This window comes from Salmo salar, chromosome ssa18 (genome assembly GCF_905237065.1).
Source record: "Salmo salar chromosome ssa18, Ssal_v3.1, whole genome shotgun sequence".
Taxonomy (NCBI): domain Eukaryota; kingdom Metazoa; phylum Chordata; class Actinopteri; order Salmoniformes; family Salmonidae; genus Salmo; species Salmo salar.
In genome coordinates this window covers 32,377,302-32,401,509 of record NC_059459.1, presented here as the reverse complement: position 1 = coordinate 32,401,509, position 24,208 = coordinate 32,377,302, and the positions used below count along the sequence as shown (strand labels likewise).

Sequence of the window (24,208 nt, the reverse complement as noted above, 5' to 3'; positions counted from 1 at the left end):
CCTGTCTGTCTGTTTGGTGAAAACTCAGTATGTAGCCAGTAAGAGATGCTAATGATAACTGTCTTGTAGGCTTACCTGACAGATCTACACTACCGTTCAAAAGTTTGGGGTCACTTAGAAATGTCCCTGTTTTTAAAAGAAAAGCAATTTTTTTTTTGTCCATTTAAAAATAACATCAAATTGATCAGAAATACAGTGTAGACATCGTTAATGATGTAAATGACTATTGTGGCTGTAAACGGCACATTTTTATGGAATATCTATATAGTCTTGCAGAGGCCCATTATCAGCAACCATCACTCCTGTGTTCCAATGGCACGTTGTGTTAGCTAATCCAAGTTTATAATTTTAAAAGGCTAATTGATCATTAGAAAACCATTTTGCATTTATGTTAGTACAGCTGAAAACTGTTGTGCTCATTTAAAGAAGCAATAAAACTGGCCTTTAGACTAGTTGAGTATCTGGAGCATCAGCATTTTTTGGGTTCGATTACAGGCTCAAAAAGGCCAGAAACAAAGAACTTTCTTCTAAAACGGGAAATTCTAGAAAATACTAAATAAATTCCAAATTCTAGAAAATACTAAATATAATTCTATGAACCATTATTTTACTAGGTATATTGGCAGAAAACACATCTCTTGCACATCACGGACCCTGGGAAGAGTTGCAGGGTAGAGGAGAGGAGAAGAATGTGCCTATTTGAAAGCTCAAAAAAAAAGAGTAGCTCGCAACGTTATTATAATTTTTTTTAAGTAGCTCTCACAATCGAAAAGGTTGTAGACCTCTGTTCTACAGTAATATTTAACCAATGTGTGTTGTTAACTCTCTATCTTCAGATTGTTGCGAAGCGTGGGGTGGACTACCTGCTCTGTCACGGTCCCAAGGTACACAAGGAGCTGTTTGGCATGACGCCACGTGATGCGGTACTCCACTTCATCAAAGAGGCCTGTCGTCTCGAGGACGTCCCCGTCACCTTCTACAGGCTACAGAAGGTCAGTCAGAGATCTCATAGCAGAGTGAAGCAATCATTCAAATGTCTTAAGACCCCAAAGACCAAACAGAGACAGGAGCTCAGTGGCCAGGAGAACTTCCCTAAAAGGAAGATACCTAGAGAGGAACCAGACTCAGGAGGGAGGTAAATCCTCTTCTTGCTGTACTGGATAATCCTTGTCCACAGCCCACATTTATTAGGCTGAAGCAAGCAAAAGTTATTGTGTGTTTTCAAAATTAGCCAATAGCCCAAAGCATAAAACACTACACGTACACAAACGATCACTGAAATAGTTTTCATGGAGTTTCAACGTGTATGGGACAGAGCCACTGCAGACAGACGTTTAAACAGAGATATTTGAATTGTTACACTTAGACAAATGTATCCAGTTGGCCTATTTGGGGGGGGTGGTATGAGTGTATTAGTTAAGAGGCTGATACAGTACATCCATTTGCGTCTGCGTTTTCCGAGTCCAGCCCAATGTCTGCCTCCCAAATGGTACCCTATTCCCTGTATAGTGCACTACTTTAGACCAGAGCTGTATGGGTCCTGTTTTAAAAGGAGGGCACTAAATGGGGAGTAGGGTGACATTTGGGGTTCATCAAATGTTCCCAGTGGAGGAGTGGGGAGGGGTTAGGTTGTGGGTTGGGGTTATATGGCTGTGGGTTGGGGTTATATGGCTGTGGGTTGGGGTTATATGGCTGTGGGTTGGGGTTATATGGGTAGGGGTTATATGGCTGTGGGTAGGGGGTTATATGGCTGTGGGTAGGGGTTATATGGCTGTGGGAGGGGGTTATATGGCTGTGGGTAGGGGGTTATATGGCTGTGGGGAGGGGGTTATATGGCTGTGGGTTGGGGTTATATGGCTATGGCTGTGGGTTATATGGGTAGGGGTTATATGGCTGTGGGGAGGGGGTTATATGGCTGTGGGGAGGGGGTTATATGGCTGTGGGGAGGGGGTTATATGGCTGTGGGGAGGGGGTTATATGGCTGTGGCTGTGGGTTGGGGTTATATGGCTATGGCTGTGGGTTATATGGCTATGGGTAGGGATTATATATGGCTATTGGTAGGGGTAGGGGTTATATGGCTATTGGTAGGGGGAGGGGTTATATGGCTATTGGTAGGGGGAGGGGTTATATGGCTGTTGGTAGGGGAGGGGTTATATGGCTGTGGGTAGGGGGTTATATGGCTAGGGGTAGGGGGGTTATATGGCTAGGGGTAGGGGGTTATATGGCTGTGGGTAGGGGTTATATGGCTGTGGGTAGGGGGTTATATGGCTGTGGGTAGGGGTTATATGGCTGTGGGTAGGGGGTTATATGGCTGTGGGGAGGGGGTTATATGGCTGTGGGGAGGGGGTTATATGGCTGTGGCTGTGGGTTGGGGTTATATGGCTATGGCTGTGGGTTATATGGCTATGGGTAGGGGTAGGGGTTATATGGCTATTGGTAGGGGGAGGGGTTATATGGCTGTTGGTAGGGGGAGGGGTTATATGGCTGTTGGTAGGGGGAGGGGTTATATGGCTGTGGGTAGGGGGTTATATGGCTAGGGGTAGGGGGTTATATGGCTAGGGGTAGGGGGTTATATGGCTGTGGGTAGGGGGTTATATGGCTGTGGGTAGGGGGTTATATGGCTGTGGGTAGGGGTTTATATGCCTGTGGGTAGGAGTTTATATGGCTGTGGGTAGGGGTTTATATGGCTGTGGGTAGGGGGTTATATGGCTGTGGGTAGGGGGTTATATGGCTGTGGGTAGGGGTTTATATGGCTGTGGGTAGGGGGTTATATGGCTGTGGGTAGGGGTTATATACCTGTGGGTAGGAGGTTATATGGCTGTGGGTAGGGGTTATATGCCTGTGGGTAGGGGGTTATATGGCTGTGGGTAGGGGTTATATGGCTGTGGGTAGGGGTTATATGGCTGTGGGTAGGGGTTATATGGCTGTGGGTAGGGGGTTATATGGCTGTGGGTAGGGGGTTATATGGCTGTGGGTAGGGGGTTATATGGCTGTGGGATTGCCTGTTATCTTGGGGGGCTCAGATGCTTGACTGACACTTCATTCTCCTTCTTCAATCCTTCTGTCTCTCAGGACAAGAAAGAAGAGAGAGGCACAGCTCTGCTGGGGCTGACCCTCAGAGGAATGCAGCTTTATCAGGTGTGTGTGTGTGTGTGGGGGGGGTTAATGTTGCTGTGTTTGAGGATATGTGTCCCATCTGTCTACGTGTGTGTGTGGGGGGTTAATGTTGCTGTGTTTGAGGATATGTGTACCATCTGTCTACGTGTGGGGTTAATGTTGCTGTGTTTGAGGATATGTGTCCCATCTGTCTACGTGTGTGTGTGGGGGGTTAATGTTGCTGTGTTTGAGGATATGTGTACCATCTGTCTACGTGTGTGTGTGGGGGGTTAATGTTGCTGTGTTTGAGGATATGTGTACCATCTGTCTACGTGTGTGTGTGTGGGGGGTTAATGTTGATGTGTTTGAGGATATGTGTACCATCTGTCTACGTGTGTGTGTGGGGGTTAATGTTGATGTGTTTGAGGATATGTGTACCATCTGTCTACGTGTGTGTGTGTGGGGGGTTAATGTTGCTGTGTTTGAGGATATGTGTACCATCTGTCTACGTGTGTGTGTGGGGGGTTAATGTTGATGTGTTTGAGGATATGTGTCCCATCTGTCTACGTGTGTGTGTGGGGGGTTAATGTTGCTGTGTTTGAGGATATGTGTACCATCTGTCTACGTGTGTGTGTGGGGGGTTAATGTTGCTGTGTTTGAGGATATGTGTACCATCTGTCTACGTGTGTGTGTGTGGGGGGTTAATGTTGATGTGTTTGAGGATATGTGTACCATCTGTCTACGTGTGTGTGTGGGGGGTTAATGTTGATGTGTTTGAGGATATGTGTACCATCTGTCTACGTGTGTGTGTGGGGGGTTAATGTTGATGTGTTTGAGGATATGTGTACCATCTGTCTACATGTGTGTGTGGGGGGTTAATGTTGCTGTGTTTGAGGATATGTGTACCATCTGTCTACGTGTGTGTGTGGGGGGTTAATGTTGCTGTGTTTGAGGATATGTGTACCATCTGTCTACGTGTGTGTGTGTGTGGGGTTAATGTTGCTGTGTTTGAGGATATGTGTACCATCTGTCTACGTGTGTGTGTGGGGGGTTAATGTTGCTGTGTTTGAGGATATGTGTACCATCTGTCTACGTCTGTCCATGTGTGCGTCAGAGTGAATCTGCCTCCTCTTACTATGCCCTCTACATCAACCATGTGAGGAATGTGTAGGTTATCCAGAAACAGCAGTAAAACATTGCATGGCTGAGTCCAAATGACACCCTATTCCCTATATAGTGCACTACTTTTGACCAGAGCCTTATAGGTAGTAGTGCACTATGTAGGGAATAGGGTGCCATTTAGGATAAAACCATGGGCTGGGGGCCATCCCACCTCAGCCTTTTGATTTGTCCGTCAGAGGCCATCTGGGAGGATTAGACACACACACACACACACACACACACACACACACACACACACACACACACACACACACACACACACACACTCTGGGAGGATTAGTTAGGGGTCTGGGGTCTGTAGTGATTTAGGGGGGTTGATGTGATTCCATGCCCACTAGACTGTGGTGAGGTGGTGTGACATGGTATGTGGTGTGGTGTGGTGTGTGAGGTGAGGTTGTGTGGGGTGAGATGGTGTGTGAGGTGGTGTGGTAAGGTGGTGTGTGAGGTGAGATGGTAGGTGAGGTGGTGTGTGAGGTGAGGTGGTGTGGTGTTTGAGGTGGTGTGGTGTTTGAGGTGATGGGTGAGGTGAGGTGGTGTGGTGTTTGAGGTGGTGGGTGAGGTGAGGTGGTGGGTGAGGTGAGGTGGTGGGTGAGGTGAGGTGGTGGGTGAGGTGAGGTGGTGTGAGGTGAGGTGATGTGGTGTGTGAGGTGAGAGACTGTGAGGACCTATCAGGTCTCTTGGTCTAAACAAGGTCCAGATGGTCCACTGAAAAAGGAGAGAAACACATGTTGGATTGTACATCTTCCTGTCAAGCCAAACCTGTAATGTTTTCTTTAAAACCTTTTACATGATACAATCTGGACTTGTGAATAAAGTATGAATCTCTCAAAATGCTCACGAAGACCAGCCCTTTGACACCACAGAAGCTCACTATTTGGCAAAACACCAAAAAGATGATTTTGACCCAATGAATTTGGTTCATACTTTAAAACTGTTTATTAATGATTTACTACATATGAACTAATGATTCACTGTCCATATAAGCTACTAATAAACCCTTCAATGGAAGTGTAACCAATGTCTTTTGTCTTTAATGTGTGTGTCATTTCCTCAGGAGGCGGACAACATCCGCCAGCTTCTCTATGATTTCCCATGGTCCAACGTGGGACGACTCACCTTCCTGGTACCCTCCACTTTATATTAACATATGTAAAGTGACTTCCTGTACAGTGAGTGCATGCATTGTTAGTGGAGGTGTATGTGATCCTGGTGGGAATTGAACCCACAGCTTTGGCCTTACTAACGCCATGCTCTTATCTTCCCATTGTCTTTTAAATGAAGTGGTATTAGAATGATTATTTAATGAGGGTTTTAATTACACTGAGCTGTGTAGGATTCCACCATGTCCTCCTGTCCTCAGGGTTACATTTTACATTGACATTTTAATCTGCTCTTAACCGCTAGGCTACCTGCCGCCTAGTGTTCTTACTTAATCTACCTGGTCAAATAAATCAATAAATAATGTCATCATGTTGCCCTCCCTTCTCCTGTTCCTTCAGGGGAAGAAATTTGAGATCCAGCCAGATGGTCTGCCGTCGGCCAGGAAGCTGGTCTACTACACTGGGTCTCCGTTCTGCTCGCGCCACCTCCTCCTGCACCTCAGCAACAGCCACCGACTCTACCTCAGTCTCCAGCCTGCCCTCAAACACCTCCGACAGCTGGAGGACAGCGAGGGTGAGTGGGGAGGGAGGGAGGGAGAGAGAGAGGAGGGTCATGTGTTTCAGAGTGATTAGAGATGAGGTCGAATGGTTATCTATGGAGTAACATGATAACTAATGTTCTTGATTGCATTTACATTTTAATCTGTTTGAAGCCAAATTTCCACAGTGTTTCTCCTCTCTTCACCTCTCCTCTATTCTCTCCTCTCCTCTATTCTCTCCTCTGTGAATTAATGGCTTAATTTGAACATCCTCCCCTCTCTGTCCCCCTCCCCTCTCTGTCCCCCTCCCCTCTCTGTCCCCCTCCCCTCTCTGTCCCCCTCCCCTCTCTGTCCCCCTCCCCTCTCTGTCCTCCTCCCCTCTCTGTCCCCCTCCCCTCTCTGTCCCCCTCCCCTCTCTGTCCCCCTCCCCTCTCTGTCCTCCTCCCCTCTCTGTCCTCCTCCCCTCTCTGTCCCCCTCCCCTCTCTGTCCCCCTCCCCTCTCTGTCCCCCCTCCCCTCTCTGTCCTCCTCCCCTCTCTGTCCCCCTCCCCTCTCTGTCCCCCTCCCCTCTCTGTCCTCCTCCCCTCTCTGTCCCCCTCCCCTCTCTGTCCCCCTCCCCTCTCTGTCCCCCTCCCCTCTCTGTCCCCCTCCCCTCTCTGTCCCCCTCCCCTCTCTGTCCCCCTCCAGAGAAGAAGCGCTACAGGGAGTCATACATCAGTGATGACCTGGATCTAGACCCTCCAGGGGGCAGCGAGGGGGGCAGCCCCGGCCTGTCCCGACACTCTACCTCCAGCTCGGGCATCGAGGCAGATCGTGATGCGACACGGCAGCACAGCAGCATCTCCATGGAGATGGCATCCATGGAGGAGGAGACTGGGCTGAGGAAGAGGATGGAGAAGTGTTTCAGTTCGGCAGCGAGTCACGGGAGTTCTCACACTTCGGGCGTGGACACGGGCAGCAAAGCACGCACTGATGAAGAGGAGTGGCAGGAAGAAGGTGAGAGAGGTTAGAGTTTAAGGTATCAGTCGAAGCGTGTGTGTGTGTGTGTGTGTGTGTGTGTGAGACAGACAGACAGACAGACAGAAAGTGGCAGTCTGATAGTGTGCATCTGATGCAGCTTGATCCATTGTCTTAGGTCAGGCGGTCTCACTCCTACACAATGTATGGTGTCCATCCACTCTACCCGGAGTGGGTGAAAACAAGCTTTTGTGATGAAATTTAACTTCCTTGTGTTATGAAATACATTTGACCAAGACAAATATGATTCTTCGTGTTCTGAATGGTTCAGTGGGGTCTTTCTCTAATGTATCATTCATATTATTAACAGTATACCCAACATGTTGGATTCCTTTCTCTAATGTATCATTCATATTATTAACAGTATACCCAACATGTTGGATTCCTTTCTCTAACGTATCGTTCATATTATTAACAGTATACCCAACATGTTGGATTCCTTTCTCTAATGTATCATTCATATTATTAACAGTATACCCAACATGTTGGATTCCTTTCTCTAATGTATCATTCATATTATTAACAGTATACCCAACATGTTGGATTGTGTGACCTAATGCATCCAACAATGAGCCTGAGCTCTGACAGAGCGGTGCAGCTTTCTGTTGTGGTGGTTGTCTGCAATGTTGTTTCTGCAGGTCACCAAAAGCACAATTAACATCATGAGCTGAAATAAATGTTCCTTTCACATTTCACAGATACTCTTGTTTTTCTGATCAATCTTTCAAAACGAACAGGAACTTAACATTTAATATGAACAGTGTATAGTAAAATACTACATGTCATGTCTCAAAATCGATATCTATCTTACCTCTATATTGTTTTATGTCCTCTGGATTTGAGAAGAAAGATGACAAGTTCAGCGGTGAGCCTGTCTGTAGAGTTCAGCGGTGAGCCTGTCTGTAGAGTTCAGCGGTGAGCCTGTCTGTAGAGTTCAGCGGTGAGCCTGTCTGTAGAGTTCAGCGGTGAGCCTGTCTGTAGAGTTCAGCGGTGAGCCTGTCTGTAGAGTTCAGCGGTGAGCCTGTCTGTAGAGTTCAGCGGTGAGCCTGTCTGTAGAGTTCAGCGGTGAGCCTGTCTGTAGAGTTCAGCGGTGAGCCTGTCTGTAGAGTTCAGCGGTGAGCCTGTCTGTAGAGTTCAGCGGTGAGCCTGTCTGTAGAGTTCAGCGGTGAGCCTGTCTGTAGAGTTCAGCGGTGAGCCTGTCTGTAGAGTTCAGCGGTGAGCCTGTCTGTAGAGTTCAGCGGTGAGCCTGTCTGTAGAGTTCAGCGGTGAGCCTGTCTGTAGAGTTCAGCGGTGAGCCTGTCTGTAGAGTTCAGCGGTGAGCCTGTCTGTAGAGTTCAGCGGTGAGCCTGTCTGTAGAGTTCAGCGGTGAGCCTGTCTGTAGAGTTCAGCGGTGAGCCTGTCTGTAGAGTTCAGCGGTGAGCCTGTCTGTAGAGTTCAGCGGTGAGCCTGTCTGTAGAGTTCAGCGGTGAGCCTGTCTGTAGAGTTCAGCGGTGAGCCTGTCTGTAGAGTTCAGCGGTGAGCCTGTCTGTGGGTCTTAATTTTGACACGATGCTATTCTCCTGATTTATGACCACGTTTTCTTCTCTGGCCTCCATTGATTTAGTCGCCCTGATCTTGACCATCCTACAAGGGTAAAAACTCCAATAAGTTTGGAACGGATTATGATTGACATGAGGTTAGAACCATTGGTTTTCTCAGAGGATTATCTACACAATTAACATAGTTTTTTTTGATTGGACACCCTACTAGTCTCAATCACTCAGCATAAAGATGGGTGTAGAAAATCTGCCATGTTACTTTGAGTCATCAAAAGTGGAGCAACAACATGATTTGTCAGTGTTCAGGAATTCAGTGTTCAGGAAGTATGTTACTGGCATTCATCTGTCTTATCTTCTCAAAAGTTTTAAAGATAAAGATTATGCAAAGATGTTTTACTCCCGTCCTCCCACAGCCCACAGAATGACCTGTTTATGGTCTGCTGCCCTGTTACTCAACACACACACACACACACACACACACACACACACACACACACACACACACACACACACACACACACACACACACACACACACACACATACCTGCGGTTTAGAGTAAATACTCCATGTTCAGTTAACTGTGGCTGCGTTCCAATATCCACACTAGAATACCACTTACAATGCTTGACAACTACTTTGCTTAATTCTACATGTATGTTAGTGTGGTTGTTAGAACAAAGACAGTTTTATTTATGGATTCATTCCTCTGTTCTGAATACTCTTTCCATCACATAGACTGACCAGGTGAATCACAGTGAAAGCTATGATCCTTTATTGATGTCACCTGTTGTGTATATCGCTTCATTCTAAGTGGAATACTACTGGACACATCGATCGTTCATTCAAAAGTAGTAATTCCACTAAGTATTCTGCTTCTCCTCTCCAGAGACCCAGCAGGCCAGTGTGGACAGTCCAGGAGAGGTTTCCGTGGATGACCCAGAGGAAATGCTGAGATTGGCTGAGCTGATTGAGGGCGTGTCAGTTGATTGTCCCGTGCTCACCTCAGAGACTCATTGTGAAGGTGAGTGAGGTTGATTGTCCCGTGCTCACCTCAGAGATTCATTGTGAAGGTGAGTGAGGTTGATTGTCCCGTGCTCACCTCAGAGATTCATTGTGAAGGTGAGTGAGGTTGATTGTCCCGTGCTCACCTCAGAGATTCATTGTGAAGGTGAGTGAGGTTGATTGTCCCGTGCTCACCTCAGAGATTCATTGTGAAGGTGAGTGAGGTTGATTGTCCCGTGCTCACCTCAGAGACTCATTGTGAAGGTGAGTGAGGTTGATTGTCCCGTGCTCACCTCAGAGATTCATTGTGAAGGTGAGTGAGGTTGATTGTCCCGTGCTCACCTCAGAGACTCATTCTGAAGGTGAGTGAGGTTGTAAGCTATATGAGTTCTTATCACATTATATTGTAAGTATTTTAATAACTGACAACATATAGGACATTAGAGAATTGTTTTGAATAACGTACTACCAAAACTTGCATATGTTCCATATATATATATATATCTATCTGTGGGAAGAACTACTGCTACTAGTTTAACTAGTTGTACTGAGACTTTAGCGGAGATGAGATTTTGTTCATAAAGAACATTACAATTGAGTCTCATGTGCCACCTAGTGGCCTGGGAATGATATATTATTTCAGATTCTTGCATTCCTGAAATGAAATGTGAGTGTAAAATGGAGTCCAAATACCTGCCTCTGACTACAGTGATGTCATTTTAACAGGATTCAATGGGGATCAGGTAGACAGAGATGAAGACCTGGTGACACTACGCAGCAAAGATACCCTGGGACAGGTGAGACCCCAATCTTCCTCCTCGATCTTCCTCCTCCTCCTTTCTCAGGATACTCCATGTTTCCTCACCTTCTATCTCTTATTACTTTCATAAACTCACTCTCTCTCTTTCTCTCTCTCTGTATTGCAGATCCTGAAGTCAAGATCCCATTGCGTGGACCGCCACAGCCAGAGTCTGGATGACGTTCGCCTCTTCCCCCCTACCGCCCCCCTCGGCACGACTCTACCCCCTGACTCCTCCCACAGCTACACCTTTGGCCTGCCCCTCCCGGACTCCCAGAGTAACGCTAAGAGCCCCCCAGGGTGTAACAACGGGGGCTACTACCTCCCCCTCCACTGCCCGGCTAAGGGCACCTTCTATGGACACAGGTCTATGAACTGCCTGTCCCTGGATCTACTGGGAGACGAACAGCTGTTGGAGTTTATACTGTAGAACAACACAGAGGACCAATGTCCTTCTTCAAGACCTATTCTCTACCTACATCCCCCTCCAATGAAACTGTGGGATACAGGGGAGTGGCTGCATGCAGCGAGAGTTCTAACTGTAGAATGTAATGTTTTTACACTACCGGCCGAACAGAACTGGCCTAGTTACATCAAGGAGCACCGATACCGTTCTGTCAACACCAATACCCTTTTCACACTACTGAACCAGGCCTTGCCGAACTGTACTGTGCTGGCCTGGTTCCATCAAGGACCATGGATGGCCTCTTCAAGCCTGTGCTCTACTGTATGAGTCAGATACAGGGGAGAGACTGCACAGAGATGTTGGAGGACTTCATGGACCTTTAAGAGGAGAGAACAAGTCTGACGTTGATTGGTATTGGTAGCATTCATTGTGAAACGGAAGGAGGCCATTGCCTTCAATAATCATCCCAATACAGACCATAATCTACATATTTATTGAACATGTTTGACACTATTTCTGTTTACCGTTTGTAGATACTTTGTACATATTTTCAACTATTTTACTATATTTTTTACTTTGAGGTACTAACACATTGTAACCATAACAATAGCTGTAAATTATACACAGCTCTATGTAAATAGGGGTGAACATTGCATTTCTTCAGTTAGTTAGTTTCTTAATTGGTGTTTGTGAATCGTGGCATAGTTTGAACCAGGAGTATCTTCAGAAGTACTTTATGGTCTGTTGTGAAGAGCAAAGGACTTTACTGCACGTTGACATCCTGTGTACATTTAAATGTATCATCATTACATTATTAAAAATAACCAACAGCATTTTTAGTCTTATGTTTTGCATTTGTTTCCCTTGTATGTCAGTTTGTCTAAAAAAAGAATGCTCTGAAATCACACATACACGATTGTGTATTTTGTCGCGATAATATTTTATGATATTACAAGTCTGCTATAGCTGCAATAATGTATTGTCCTTGTTTTTTTTATACAAAACACAAAAAATGTCATTGTAAAAAACAGTTCAACATGCCTGGACTGTTTGTCAATATTACATTCACTCCTGTGTCAAACTACCTTTCTATTAAATATATTTCCAAATGTTTTCTTTCTATACTAATACGTTTTTACTTTCTAAGTAGAGCAGCACATTATTATGAACTATTTCTGTCTTCATGCATACACTGGAATGATTATATAAATAAAGCAATGACAAAGAATCTCTCTGTACGTTGCTCAACGCACATATTGGGGTCAAATCAAATTTTATTGGTCACATACACATATTTAGCAGATGTTATTGGTCACATACACATATTTAGCAGATGTTATTGCGGGTGTAGTAAAATGCTTGTGTTCCTAGCTCCTACGGTGCTGTATTATCTAACAATACACATGTTACCTCCTATATTGGTCCGTTACCTCTTTGTTACTATAGTGTGTAACTGGTGCACTTTGGATTAGATACAATAAGCCAGAATCCTGATCTGACGAGGTTATGATCTCTTTATTTTGATACATTACAGTCTATGGCAGTGGTATTCAGTCGGTTGCGACCCCTAGTGGGGTTGAGGGGGAACTGCAGTGGGGTCGCCAAACAAACATTTAAGAGTATGGATTATTGTATGGGACAATATAGAACGTTTTTCAGAGATATTTAGAAAATGTTATTTGATGAAATGTATTTAATGTTATGAATTGAAGGTTATTTGATGTAAAAATCTAATGTACTGATTTTAAGGTCATGAGTTTGAAATTATATTTGGCATGGGGTGATGTCATTAGGAAATAATTGAAAAAAATTTGGTCCCCAGAAATTCTGGCAGAAAAAATGGGGTTCCCGCTGAAAAAGTCTGAACGTCACTGGTCTATGGTCTTAATACTGGTCCAAGGAAATAGTGACATTATTTCTCCACTTTATTTGCCAGTTTTTGAATGTTTTTGTTGATTTGCTCAAGAACACTCTCCTTCCAATGAAAGGCACAACTATTGTAGTGATTGATAGTAGAAACAAATACAACAGGTGAGTTATAGTGGTGTCTATTGGTGCAATCTATTGGTGTCTACTGGTTAATGCTGTTGGTGTGTGTTCTATTGGTGTATATTGTTATATGCATTGATGCTGAAAAGTATCTCCTGATCCACTGAATCTCAACAGATCACATGAGCTTCATATGTGACCCATGCATTTACTGCTACTCCTGAAATTGCCCTTCCTCTCAACCACCCAACACAATCAGTCTGATGTCCTGCCTCAACCACCCAACACAATCAGTCTGATGTCCTGTCTCAACCACCCAACACAATCAGTCTGATGTCCTGCCTCAACCACCCAACACAATCAGTCTGATGTCCTGCCTCAACCACCCAACACAATCAGTCTGATGTCCTGTCTCAACCACCCAACACAATCAGTCTGATGTCCTGTCTCAACCACCCAACACAATCAGTCTGACTGTCCTGCCTCAACCACCCAACACAATCAGTCTGATGTCCTGCCTCAACCACCCAACACAATCAGTCTGATGTCCTGTCTCAACCACCCAACACAATCAGTCTGACTGTCCTGTCTCAACCACCCAACACAATCAGTCTGATGTCCTGTCTCAACCACCCAACACAATCAGTCTGATGTCCTGCCTCAACCACCCAACACAATCAGTCTGATGTCCTGTCTCAACCACCCAACACAATCAGTCTGATGTCCTGTCTCAACCACCCAACACAATCAGTCTGATGTCCTGCCTCAACCACCCAACACAATCAGTCTGATGTCCTGTCTCAACCACCCAACACAATCAGTCTGATGTCCTGTCTCAACCACCCAACACAATCAGTCTGATGTCCTGTCTCAACCACCCAACACAATCAGTCTGACTGTCCTGCCTCAACCACCCAACACAATCAGTCTGATGTCCTGTCTCAACCACCCAACACAATCAGTCTGATGTCCTGCCTCAACCACCCAACACAATCAGTCTGACTGTCCTGCCTCAACCACCCAACACAATCAGTCTGATGTCCTGTCTCAACCACCCAACACAATCAGTCTGATGTCCTGTCTCAACCACCCAACACAATCAGTCTGATGTCCTGTCTCAACCACCCAACACAATCAGTCTGATGTCCTGCCTCAACCACCCAACACAATCAGTCTGATGTCCTGCCTCAACCACCCAACACAATCAGTCTGATGTCCTGCCTCAACCACCCAACACAATCAGTCTGATGTCCTGTCTCAACCACCCAACACAATCAGTCTGATGTCCTGTCTCAACCACCCAACACAATCAGTCTGATGTCCTGTCTCAACCACCCAACACAATCAGTCTGACTGTCCTGCCTCAACCACCCAACACAATCAGTCTGATGTCCTGTCTCAACCACCCAACACAATCAGTCTGACTGTCCTGCCTCAACCACCCAACACAATCAGTCTGATGTCCTGTCTCAACCACCCAACACAATCAGTCTGATGTCCTGCCTCAACCACCCAACACAATCAGTCTGATGTCCTGTCTCAACCACCCAACACAATCAGTCTGATGTCCTGTCTCAACCACCCAACACAATCAGTCTGATGTCCTGCCTCAACCACCCAACACAATCAGTCTGACTGTCCTGCCTCAACCACCCAACACAATCAGTCTGACTGTCCTGCCTCAACCACCCAACACAATCAGTCTGTCCTGCCTCAACCACCCAACACAATCAGTCTGATGTCCTGCCTCAACCACCCAACACAATCAGTCTGATGTCCTGTCTCAACCACCCAACACAATCAGTCTGACTGTCCTGCCTCAACCACCCAACACAATCAGTCTGATGTCCTGTCTCAACCACCCAACACAATCAGTCTGATGTCCTGTCTCAACCACCCAACACAATCAGTCTGACTGTCCTGCCTCAACCACCCAACACAATCAGTCTGATGTCCTGTCTCAACCACCCAACACAATCAGTCTGATGTCCTGTCTCAACCACCCAACACAATCAGTCTGATGTCCTGCCTCAACCACCCAACACAATCAGTCTGATGTCCTGTCTCAACCACCCAACACAATCAGTCTGATGTCCTGCCTCAACCACCCAACACAATCAGTCTGATGTCCTGTCTCAACCACCCAACACAATCAGTCTGATGTCCTGCCTCAACCACCCAACACAATCAGTCTGACTGTCCTGCCTCAACCACCCAACACAATCAGTCTGACTGTCCTGCCTCAACCACCCAACACAATCAGTCTGATGTCCTGCCTCAACCACCCAACACAATCAGTCTGACTGTCCTGCCTCAACCACCCAACACAATCAGTCTGATGTCCTGCCTCAACCACCCAACACAATCAGTCTGACTGTCCTGCCTCAACCACCCAACACAATCAGTCTGATGTCCTGTCTCAACCACCCAACACAATCAGTCTGATGTCCTGTCTCAACCACCCAACACAATCAGTCTGATGTCTTGCATGTTGCACCAAGTGCACCTGCCATTAATAGAGCGAGAGAAAGAGAGGGGGAAAGATTTTGTATCTGACAATAATTATTTTGGGTTCCTGAGTGACGCAGTGGTCTAAGGCACTACATCTCAGTGCTAGAGGCATCACTGCAGTACCTGGTTTGAATCCAGGCTGTGTCACGTCCGGCCGTGATTGGGAGTCCCAAAGGGCGGCGCACAATTGGCCCAGTGTCGTCTGGGTTTGGCCGGGGTAGTATGGCCGGGGTAGTGTTGGCCCGGGGTAGGGTTGGCCGGGGTAGGGTTGGCCCGGGGTAGGGTTTGTCGGGGTAGGCTGTCACTGTAAATAGAATGTGTTCTTAACTGACTTGCCTAGTTAAATAAAGGTTACATGTGAGTGGTGGGGGTCTGTCTCAGATTAGGGATGTTTGAAATAAAAAATAACATTTTCCACTTGCAGGTAATAGAGAGTTGTATAGAGTACAATAATTCCTTCTCAGGTTAAGTGAGCCACATGTATTTATATACATATTTGCAAATATGGTACAGTAGGGCGAGTTTGAAGCTTTGGGTTGCTGTAAATGTATTTCTCTCGCGAGAGTTGTGTTTGGCCATGGTGAGTGACGTATCAGGAAGTTTACATACCGACAAGAAACACGAGGTCATGTGTGAATCTCTGTGAACACATTGAAGTAGGCTTTTGAAATGTCTTCTATTTTAATCAATGCCCTTTTATCAAGTTGCCATGATCCGGATACTTTGTTTAACATGTTGTGCTGGCCAACTGACTCGTGGCCGGACACAGAAAGAGTAGAGGCACTGACAACGTTTATTGATGGAATTGGTAAACTACCCCAGTCTGACGATGGCGACAAAGTTGCCTTTTCAACTGCAAAAAGAGACCTCTTTCTACGAAAAGTTGAATCGATCATTTGGACACAATGTTTACCACTTCTCTTGAAAGTCTCTGACGGAGACGGGGCATGCAAAGGTAAAAGTGTGCAAGATGGAAGAGCTGAAATCACCAACGCTGTGTGCAGGCTTCTTTCTGTCTGCATCAACACCCTGTGTGACACGGCAGTTTCTGGGCGAGTCGCCCGCACTGTCCTGCCATCCTTCCAGCTGCCAGACGGGGAGACAGAGGAAGAGCTTCCCGGCCAGGGTGAGGGGCGGCTGGGTATCGACGTGGCTATCGAAGCCATGTCAGTCATCCTACCCACTCTCTCATCCAACGAAGAATTGACCACGTCGATCCTCTCATCTGCCCTGTCCTGTATCAAGACGTTATCGGATGCTCTGGTCTCCAAAATCACCGTTCGGCTTATTTTCACTCTCCTCAACTGCTACAGCGAGGATAGGATAGCGAGTACACTCCAGTTCATTTTACAGGATTTGTGTAGCTGGCACAAGAGTGACAGCTCAAACACAACCTCACCTGTGGTGACAGAACGCACTTTGCTGTGTTTAACAGCTCTCTCGGACTATCTCTTCTCTCCGGCTAAACTACAGCAACACACCCTTCCTCAAAGTCTGAGCTATACTCGACCTGACCCTCGTAGATCTCTGCAGTTCTGGAGGATTCTACAAGATGGACTGACGCACAAAGACAACGTATCCCGGAAGCGAGCGTTGTACCTGCTGAAAAGGTGTGTCGCTCTGTCAGAGGATGAGGCGCTTGAGTTTCCAAGCAGTTCAGTGTCAAGTGAAGGTAAGATGCTGATACATGTGACTGACATTCAGACAGACAAGCTTGATTATAATATTACCCATATGAAAACATGTTCTTCACTATACAGAATAATACTCAAGTCTCTAAAATTGTATCGTTGAACCTAATTGTAACTATGTGAGTCCTTTGCAGATAATGAGGAGATCATATTCAGATGGGCCCCAGACAGAAGCAAGCTGCTCAGAGAGTTCTGGGAGGACTATGCCTTGATTATGGAGACACTGGAGGAGAACCAGGTAAGGTATAATATGAATAAGACTTGCTATAGAAGCCCTCTTCATAATGCATTATACATGCATTTCTAACACCATTATAAAGAGCTATTTCCTTTCCTCTGTGTTGTGTAGATTCATGTGGTCCGCCCTGTGCTCAACAGAATCCATACATTGATCCAAACAGCAGCGAATGATTGTCAAGGTGATCTGTCTGTCTGTCTGTCTGTCTGTCTGTCTGTCTGTCTGTCTGTCAACCATAAGGTGACAACCCAAACCTTTTAAATCCTGCTAAATACTGCCTACCAATCGTCCATCTGTCTTCTGTCAGGCGTCAGTCTGTTCCACCCGTCATGGCTGCTGGGTGTGTACCAGCGTATGTTCCACAGTGAGAACAAGTCCGTCATGAGAGAGGGAGTGGATCACCTGCTGGAACTCCAGGTGCTCCGACGCCCTGCCTTCGCCCAGGCCTTCTCACAGGTACCTGGTACAGTTGTCAGTCAGTGTTAGAACATCAACCCAGACTGACCTCATTCTATTTTTTCCCTTTTCTTTGTTATTAGTTTGTTTATTTTATTTATTGAACCCTTATTTTACCAGGGAAGTTGATAAGAACACATTGTCATTTACAGCAGCGACCTAGAGAATAGTTACAGGGGAGAGGAGGGGGATGATTAGGTGAGCGTGATGGTATGAGGGACAGATTGGGAATGTACTGTCCAATAGTCAGCCACTTCCTTTTCAGTAGTGGTGGGTTTGCGGTCGTTGTTCTGTTTGTTGTTTTGGTGGCTGAGATGATGAGGGACAGTAGGTGGTTAGTGTATGAGAGATGACATCTTCTTATCCTTTGTTCCTCAGTTTATTGTGGGCCCTTTTATGGATGTGATGTCTGAAAGCTCCCTCTTTCACAGGTGAGCCAGCGCTCATAGCAGCACAACAGCAAAACACAATGTTGATTTATAGACTGATAGATGATGCAGTTTCTGCTAGTGATGAAGTAGTGAGTTAGGCCTATTTAGAGTGACTGTTGAGGAGGGGTATGTCTCTTCATCTCCAGGACTGCAGGACAGAGTGTAGGAGAGTGTCCTGAGCTGGGAGTCAAGCTGCAGGTCTTCATGGTCACGTTCTTCAGCAGCCTGCCACAGGAGAACAGAGGTACTGTAACAGAGCTTCCTCACAGGGCACTGAATAACCTGGGCCATGTTCAGTAGGATACAACGTTTTGCAGAGGAAAATAAAGGTTCTTATTATTGGACAAATTCATGTACATTTCAATAAAGTTTTCTCCCAACTGAACTTGAGCCAGATGTTTGTACTGTAGCTTGTTGTAACAGTAATGACTGTTCATCAGAGATGGTCTGTAATGTCGATCCTCTATCTCCCCAGGTCCTGTGTTGCTGCAGCTTGTCCAGCGGCTAGGTTCTCAACACTGGTGTGCTGTCCCCGTCCTCTTTCTCTCTCGGGCCCTGTCCCACCTTCCTCCCTGCCCTCTCCTGGGCCCTGACGGCCTTCAAGCTCTCAGGTAGCCTGTCCCACATCCTCCCTGCCCTCTCTCGGGCCCTGTCCCACCTTCCTCCCTGCCCTCTCCTGGGCCCTGACGGCCTTCAAGCTCTCAGGTAGCCTGTCCCACATCCTCCCTGCCCTCTCTCGGGCCCTGTCCCACCTTCCTCCCTGCCCTCTCTCAGGCCCTGTCCCACCTTCCTCCCTGCCCTCTCTCGGGCCCTGTCCCACCTTCCTCCCTGCCCTCTCTCAGGCCCTGTCCCACCTTCCTCCCTGCCCTCTCTCAGGCCCTGTCCCACCTTCCTCCCTGCCCTCTCTCAGGCCCTGTCCCACCTTCCTCCCTGCTCTCTCTCGGGCCCTGTCCCACCTTCCTCCCTGCCCTCTCTCAGGCCCTGTCCCACCTTCCTCCCTGCCCTCTCTCAGGCCCTGTCCCACCTTCCTCCCTGCCCTCTCTCAGGCCCTGTCCCACCTTCCTCCCTGCCCTCTCTCGGGCCCTGTCCCACCTTCCTCCCTGCCCTCTCTCGGGCCCTGTCCCACCTTCCTCCCTGCCCTCTCTCGGGCCCTGTCCCACCTTCCTCCCTGCCCTCTCCTGGGCCCTGTCCCACCTTCCTCCCTGCCCTCTCTCAGGCCCTGTCCCACCTTCCTCCCTGCCCTCTCTCAGGCCCTGTCCCACCTTCCTCCCTGCCCTCTCTCGGGCCCTGTCCCACCTTCCTCCCTGCCCTCTCTCGGGCCCTGTCCCACCTTCCTCCCTGCCCTCTCTCGGGCCCTGTCCCACCTTCCTCCCTGCTCTCTCGCGGGCCCTGTCCCACCTTCCTCCCTGCCCTCTCTCGGGCCCTGTCCCACCTTCCTCCCTGCCCTCTCTCAGGCCCTGTCCCACCTTCCTCCCTGCCCTCTCCTGGGCCCTGTCCCACCTTCCTCCCTGCCCTCTCTCGGGCCCTGTCCCACCTTCCTCCCTGCCCTCTCCTGGGCCCTGACGGCCTACATAGGGAATAGGGTACCATTTCAGATGCAGACATTGTCTAGACTCTAACTTGACATGAGGTTATTTCTTGTTCATTATGACCATTGTGGCATTTCTTGGTGTGGAAGTGTGGATTCTATGAATCTCCATTGAACAGACTATTCAAGTCGATGGCTGGGGCAATCTGTGTCCGGGAAACTGTCCCTAATGGTTTCTGTGTGGTATCTCAGGGAGGTGCTCCGCTGCACTATGATCACCCACCAGGTGCTACTAAGAGGAGCTGCCCAGTGTTTCCTGCTAAACAGTACCCTCTCCCTGACAGATGTGGTAAGACACTATGATGTGTTTGAGGCTGTGCGACTTTGGTGCAAAGTGATGACATTTTGCACCCAAATACAGTGTTGAAGAAGAGGTTATAGCTGTCAGCGTGCAAATGACATCAAAATAGCAGTTGCTAAACAGATTATCTTTGTGTCATCTTTTGCAGACCTCAGTGACGTTGGATGATGTGTTTAGTTTGCTGGTGCATTTCAGAGCAGACGAGTCTCTACCTAGAGGAACACCGCTCTGGAATCAGGTACTGTGTGGGGTGGAATGAAGAGCTCTGTTCTCTGGAATCAGGTACTGTGTGGGGTGGAATGAAGAGCTGTGTTCTCTGGAATCAGGTACTGTGTGGGGTGGAATGAAGAGCTCTGTTCTCTGGAATCAGGTACTGTGTGGGGTGGAATGAAGAGCTCTGTTCTCTGGAATCAGGTACTGTGTGGGGTGGAATGAAGACCTCTGTTCTCTGGAATCAGGTACTGTGGGGGGGTGGAATGAAGAGCTGTGTTCTCTGGAATCAGGTACTGTGTGGGGTGGAATGAAGAGCTCTGTTCTCTGGAATCAGGTACTGTGTGGGGGTGGAATGAAAGAGCTCTGTTCTCTGGAATCAGGTACTGTGTGGGGTGGAATGAGGGAAGAGCTCTGTTCTCTGGAATCAGGTACTGTGTGGGGTGGAATGAAGAGCTCTGTTCTCTGGAATCAGGTACTGTGTGGGGTGGAATGAAGAGCTCTGTTCTCTGGAATCAGGTACTGTGTGGGGTGGAATGAAGAGCTCTGTTCTCTGGAATCAGGTACTGTGTGGGGTGGAATGAAGAGCTCTGTTCTCTGGAATCAGGTACTGTGTGGGGGTGGAATGAAGAGCTCTGTTCTCTGGAATCAGGTACTGTTTGGGGGTGGAATGAAGAGCTCTGTTCTCTGGAATCAGGTACTGTGTGGGGTGGAATGAAGACCTCTGTTCTCTGGAATCAGGTACTGTGTGGGGGTGGAATGAAGAGCTCTGTTCTCTGGAATCAGGTACTGTGTGGGGTGGAATGAAGAGCTCTGTTCTCTGGAATCAGGTACTGTGTGGGGTGGAATGAGGGAAGAGCTCTGATCTTTTCAAACAGTTTTTTAAATATTTAGTGTATTTCCATCAGTTGTCCCTTGTGTTTCTGTCTCCTCACTAGCTGTGTGACTGGCTGGCTGACAGTGAAGGCAGCTTCATACCCTGTGACAGAGAATCAGCTGACGGTACCAGTACTTCTCCAGAGAGGGAGACTGTGAGAGGCTACGTCCAACACCAGATGGAGTTCTTCCTCAGAGTCCCGGCTGGCGCAGGTGAGTCCCGGCTGGCGCAGGTGAGTCCCGGCTGGCGCAGGTGAGTCCCGGCTGGCGCAGGTGAGTCCCGGCTGGCGCAGGTGAGTCCCGGCTGGCGCAGGTGAATCAGTTTTTCCAATTACGAGTATTATTAGATCAGGAATATCAACGGGTACAGAAACGAGTATGTGTAGATGGACTCACTTCTAGTATATAGAATAGATGACTGTACTGGTGAACTTGTAGTATATAGAATAGATGACTGTACTGGTGAACTTGTAGTATATAGAATAGATGACTGTACTGGTGAACTTGTAGTATATAGAATAGATGACTGTACTGGTGAACTTGTAGTATATAGAATAGATGACTGTACTGGTGAACTTGTAGTATGTAGAATAGATGACTGTACTGGTGAACTTGTAGTATATAGAATAGATGACTGTACTGGTGAACTTGTAGTATATAGAATAGATGACTGTACTGATGAACTTTGTTGTGACGTCCAACAGACCAGACAGACAGTGTACCAGACCCAGGAGAGGCAGAGCTGCTAGCCAAGGCCATCCTACTGTGTGTTGACATAGAGGGGAGGACTCAGAGGAGATCTGGAGGAGAGGAGACTACTGGTGTCAGCGGTGGGATGGACTCGCTCTTCCGCCCCCTACTGGACACACTGAGCAGGCTCCACACTAATGTCTACCTGCCGCTACGCAAGACTGACAAGAGCCTGCAGCTGCTGCTACGACTACTGCAGCTCACACCAGCCAGGCACCCTGCTGCAGTAGAGAAAGAACAAGGTATCTACTGTGCTCTACTGTATTCTACTGTACTGTACTCTACTGTATTCTAATGTACTGTACTCTGCTGTACTATACTATACTCTACACTACTCTACTGTAATTTTCTCTACTGTACTGTACTCTACTGTATTCTAATGTACTGTACTCTGCTGTACTATACTCTACTATACTGTACTCTACTGTATTCTAATGTACTGTACTGTACTGTATTCTAATGTACTGTACTCTGCTGTACTATACTCTACACTACTCTACTGTACTCTACTGTATTCTAATGTACTGTACTGTACTCTACTGTATTCTAATGTACTGTACTCTGCTGTACTATACTCTACACTACTGTACTGTACTCTACTCTATTCTAATGTACTGTACTCTAATGTATTCTAATGTACTCTGCTGTACTATACTCTACACTACTGTATTCTACTCTATTCTAATGTACTGTACTCTGTTGTACTATACTATACTCTACACGACTGTACTCTACTGTATTCTGCTGGACTTTGCTGTGCTCTACTGTACTCTACTCTGCTCTACTGTACTCTACTGTACCCTTCTCGACTCAACTCTTCTCTTCTCAACTTGACTCAAGTAGTGATCCATAGCAGTGATTCAAATTGATTTTTAGTAATTATTCATATTGATTCATAGCACTGGAAACATGCAAAATAAGATGTCATTCATTGTTTAAAAAGAAAGTGTTTTGTCTTCTACAGAGGACAGTGTGACGGTGTCCATGGAAATGCTGGTTCTGGGCGTGGTGGAGCCCATTCAGGAATTCATCCTCCGAAGACTGAGTGGAGAACTGCAGGAGGTGAACACACTCTCTCTCTCACTGTCACTCACTCTCTGTCACACTCACTCACTCAATCTCACATCTTATAACATTGATCATGTACCTGTATTTCTCCTCCGCCTGTGTTTTGTTTGTCTGTCCTCTCCAGCTATGTGATGTAGAGCGTGCTGAGCTCTACCTATCAGTGCTGAAAGAGGTGGTGCTGATGTACAGTGTGTTAGAGTGGAACCACTCCAAGGTACAGGAGGCCTATTTCCCCAGACTCCTCAGATACGTCCTGAGGATCCTAGAAGCTGACCAGGTACAGTATTACAGGATCTATCTCCTCTCTCTCAGGCTGCTCTCCTTCACTAGTCACTTCATACATCACTGGATTCATGTGTCAGTTTGAATAATGGGATATTTTCTTTAGCAGTTAGACTCTGATTGAAGAAAGACTAGTTGGACTGCTATTTGTCATATTGATATTCATCATGGTTTTCACTATACAACTGGAAGGTGTGTGTGTTTGTGTGTGTGTGTGTGTGTGTTTCTCTTAGATCCCCTCTGTGGCGGGTCAGGTGTCCAGGGCGGTTGCCATGGCGTCGTTGGCCATGACCTGTGAGGTTGCAGCGCTGGGAGTGTTCAACCTCCAATCAGAGAGCATGATTCTACTGGTCCATCTGTCTAGCTACTTCTACTCCCCTGCCCCACCCCCAGCCCCTCCTCTCTCTCTGGTCCACTTCAACCAGAGCCTGCTGAAACCTCCAACTGTACATCAGTCTACAGGGTCAGTACAGTATGCATGGTATTGTTTAAATGTAGATGTACTGTATCATCAGGATAATGTGTTGTATATTATAAACTGGGTGGTTCGATTGGCTGACAGCCGTGGTATATCAGATCGTGTAATACCATGTGTATGACAAAACATTTATTTTTACTGCTCGAATTACGTTGGTAACCAGTTTATAATAGAAATAAAGCACCTCGGGGGTTTGTGATATATGACCAATGTACCACGGCTGATGGCTGTATCCAGGCACTCCGCGATGCGTCGTGCCTAAGAACATATTGGCCATATACCACACCCCCCGGGCCTTATTGCTTAAGTAAACCACTAGTATACAACACTATATGGCCCTGATTTTTCTGCCAGTCAGGGCTCTAAATTGTGACTGTTTTTGTCACATGCTATTAAGTCATTTGCTGTTCAACGTGGAATTTACATGTGGGAGAAAAACCATCTCCCAGAGGTTACAAGTCAAATGGTAAAATGGAGAGGATATGCACATCTACATGCAGTGAGCTACTAAAGCTACTAAAGTATTGGGACATTTGTTGTTGTTTTGGCTCTGTACTCCAGCACTTTGGATTGATACAATGAGTATGAGGTTAAAGGTCAGACTGTCATCTTTAATATGAGGGTATTGTCCTCCATATAGGGTGAACCGTTTAGAAAT

The 24,208-nt window shown here is 46.9% G+C and overlaps 2 protein-coding genes across 5 annotated transcripts in view; both read left to right on the top strand.

Moving 5' to 3' along the window:
* LOC106613623 (FERM domain-containing protein 6) overlaps window positions 1-11,909 on the top strand; it is a 35,606-nt gene extending 23,697 nt beyond the window's left edge. The window contains exons 8-15 of one of the 2 annotated variants that reach the window (XM_045701042.1): window positions 837-992; window positions 3,074-3,139; window positions 5,334-5,402; window positions 5,779-5,953; window positions 6,605-6,913; window positions 9,361-9,495; window positions 10,203-10,273; window positions 10,403-11,909. In XM_045701042.1, the coding sequence (XP_045556998.1) occupies window positions 837-992; window positions 3,074-3,139; window positions 5,334-5,402; window positions 5,779-5,953; window positions 6,605-6,913; window positions 9,361-9,495; window positions 10,203-10,273; window positions 10,403-10,705 (1,284 nt within the window). In that variant the 3' untranslated portion in view covers window positions 10,706-11,909. Of the gene's footprint in view, window positions 1-836; window positions 993-3,073; window positions 3,140-5,333; window positions 5,403-5,778; window positions 5,954-6,604; window positions 6,914-9,339; window positions 9,496-10,202; window positions 10,274-10,402 lie in introns of both variants that reach the window. The other variant, XM_045701041.1, reaches the window with a different exon arrangement.
* Window positions 11,910-15,780: 3,871 nt separating this feature from the next.
* The window catches only part of LOC106593393 (probable methyltransferase TARBP1), a 37,225-nt gene continuing 28,797 nt past the window's right edge, over window positions 15,781-24,208 (top strand). For 2 of the 3 annotated variants that reach the window (XR_006760419.1, XM_045701039.1), the window contains exons 1-14: window positions 15,781-16,853; window positions 17,007-17,110; window positions 17,222-17,291; window positions 17,418-17,566; window positions 17,945-17,997; window positions 18,144-18,241; window positions 18,473-18,608; window positions 19,778-19,874; window positions 20,035-20,124; window positions 21,035-21,185; window positions 21,677-21,964; window positions 22,687-22,784; window positions 22,915-23,067; window positions 23,306-23,535. Coding sequence is in view for 2 of the 3 variants with exons in the window: in XM_045701039.1 (XP_045556995.1) it covers window positions 15,851-16,853; window positions 17,007-17,110; window positions 17,222-17,291; window positions 17,418-17,566; window positions 17,945-17,997; window positions 18,144-18,241; window positions 18,473-18,608; window positions 19,778-19,874; window positions 20,035-20,124; window positions 21,035-21,185; window positions 21,677-21,964; window positions 22,687-22,784; window positions 22,915-23,067; window positions 23,306-23,535 (2,720 nt within the window). In the remaining variant the exon portion in view is untranslated. Of the gene's footprint in view, window positions 16,854-17,006; window positions 17,111-17,221; window positions 17,292-17,417; window positions 17,567-17,944; window positions 17,998-18,143; window positions 18,242-18,472; window positions 18,609-19,777; window positions 19,875-20,034; window positions 20,125-21,034; window positions 21,186-21,676; window positions 21,965-22,686; window positions 22,785-22,914; window positions 23,068-23,305; window positions 23,536-24,208 lie in introns of those variants that run through there. The other variant, XM_045701040.1, reaches the window with a different exon arrangement.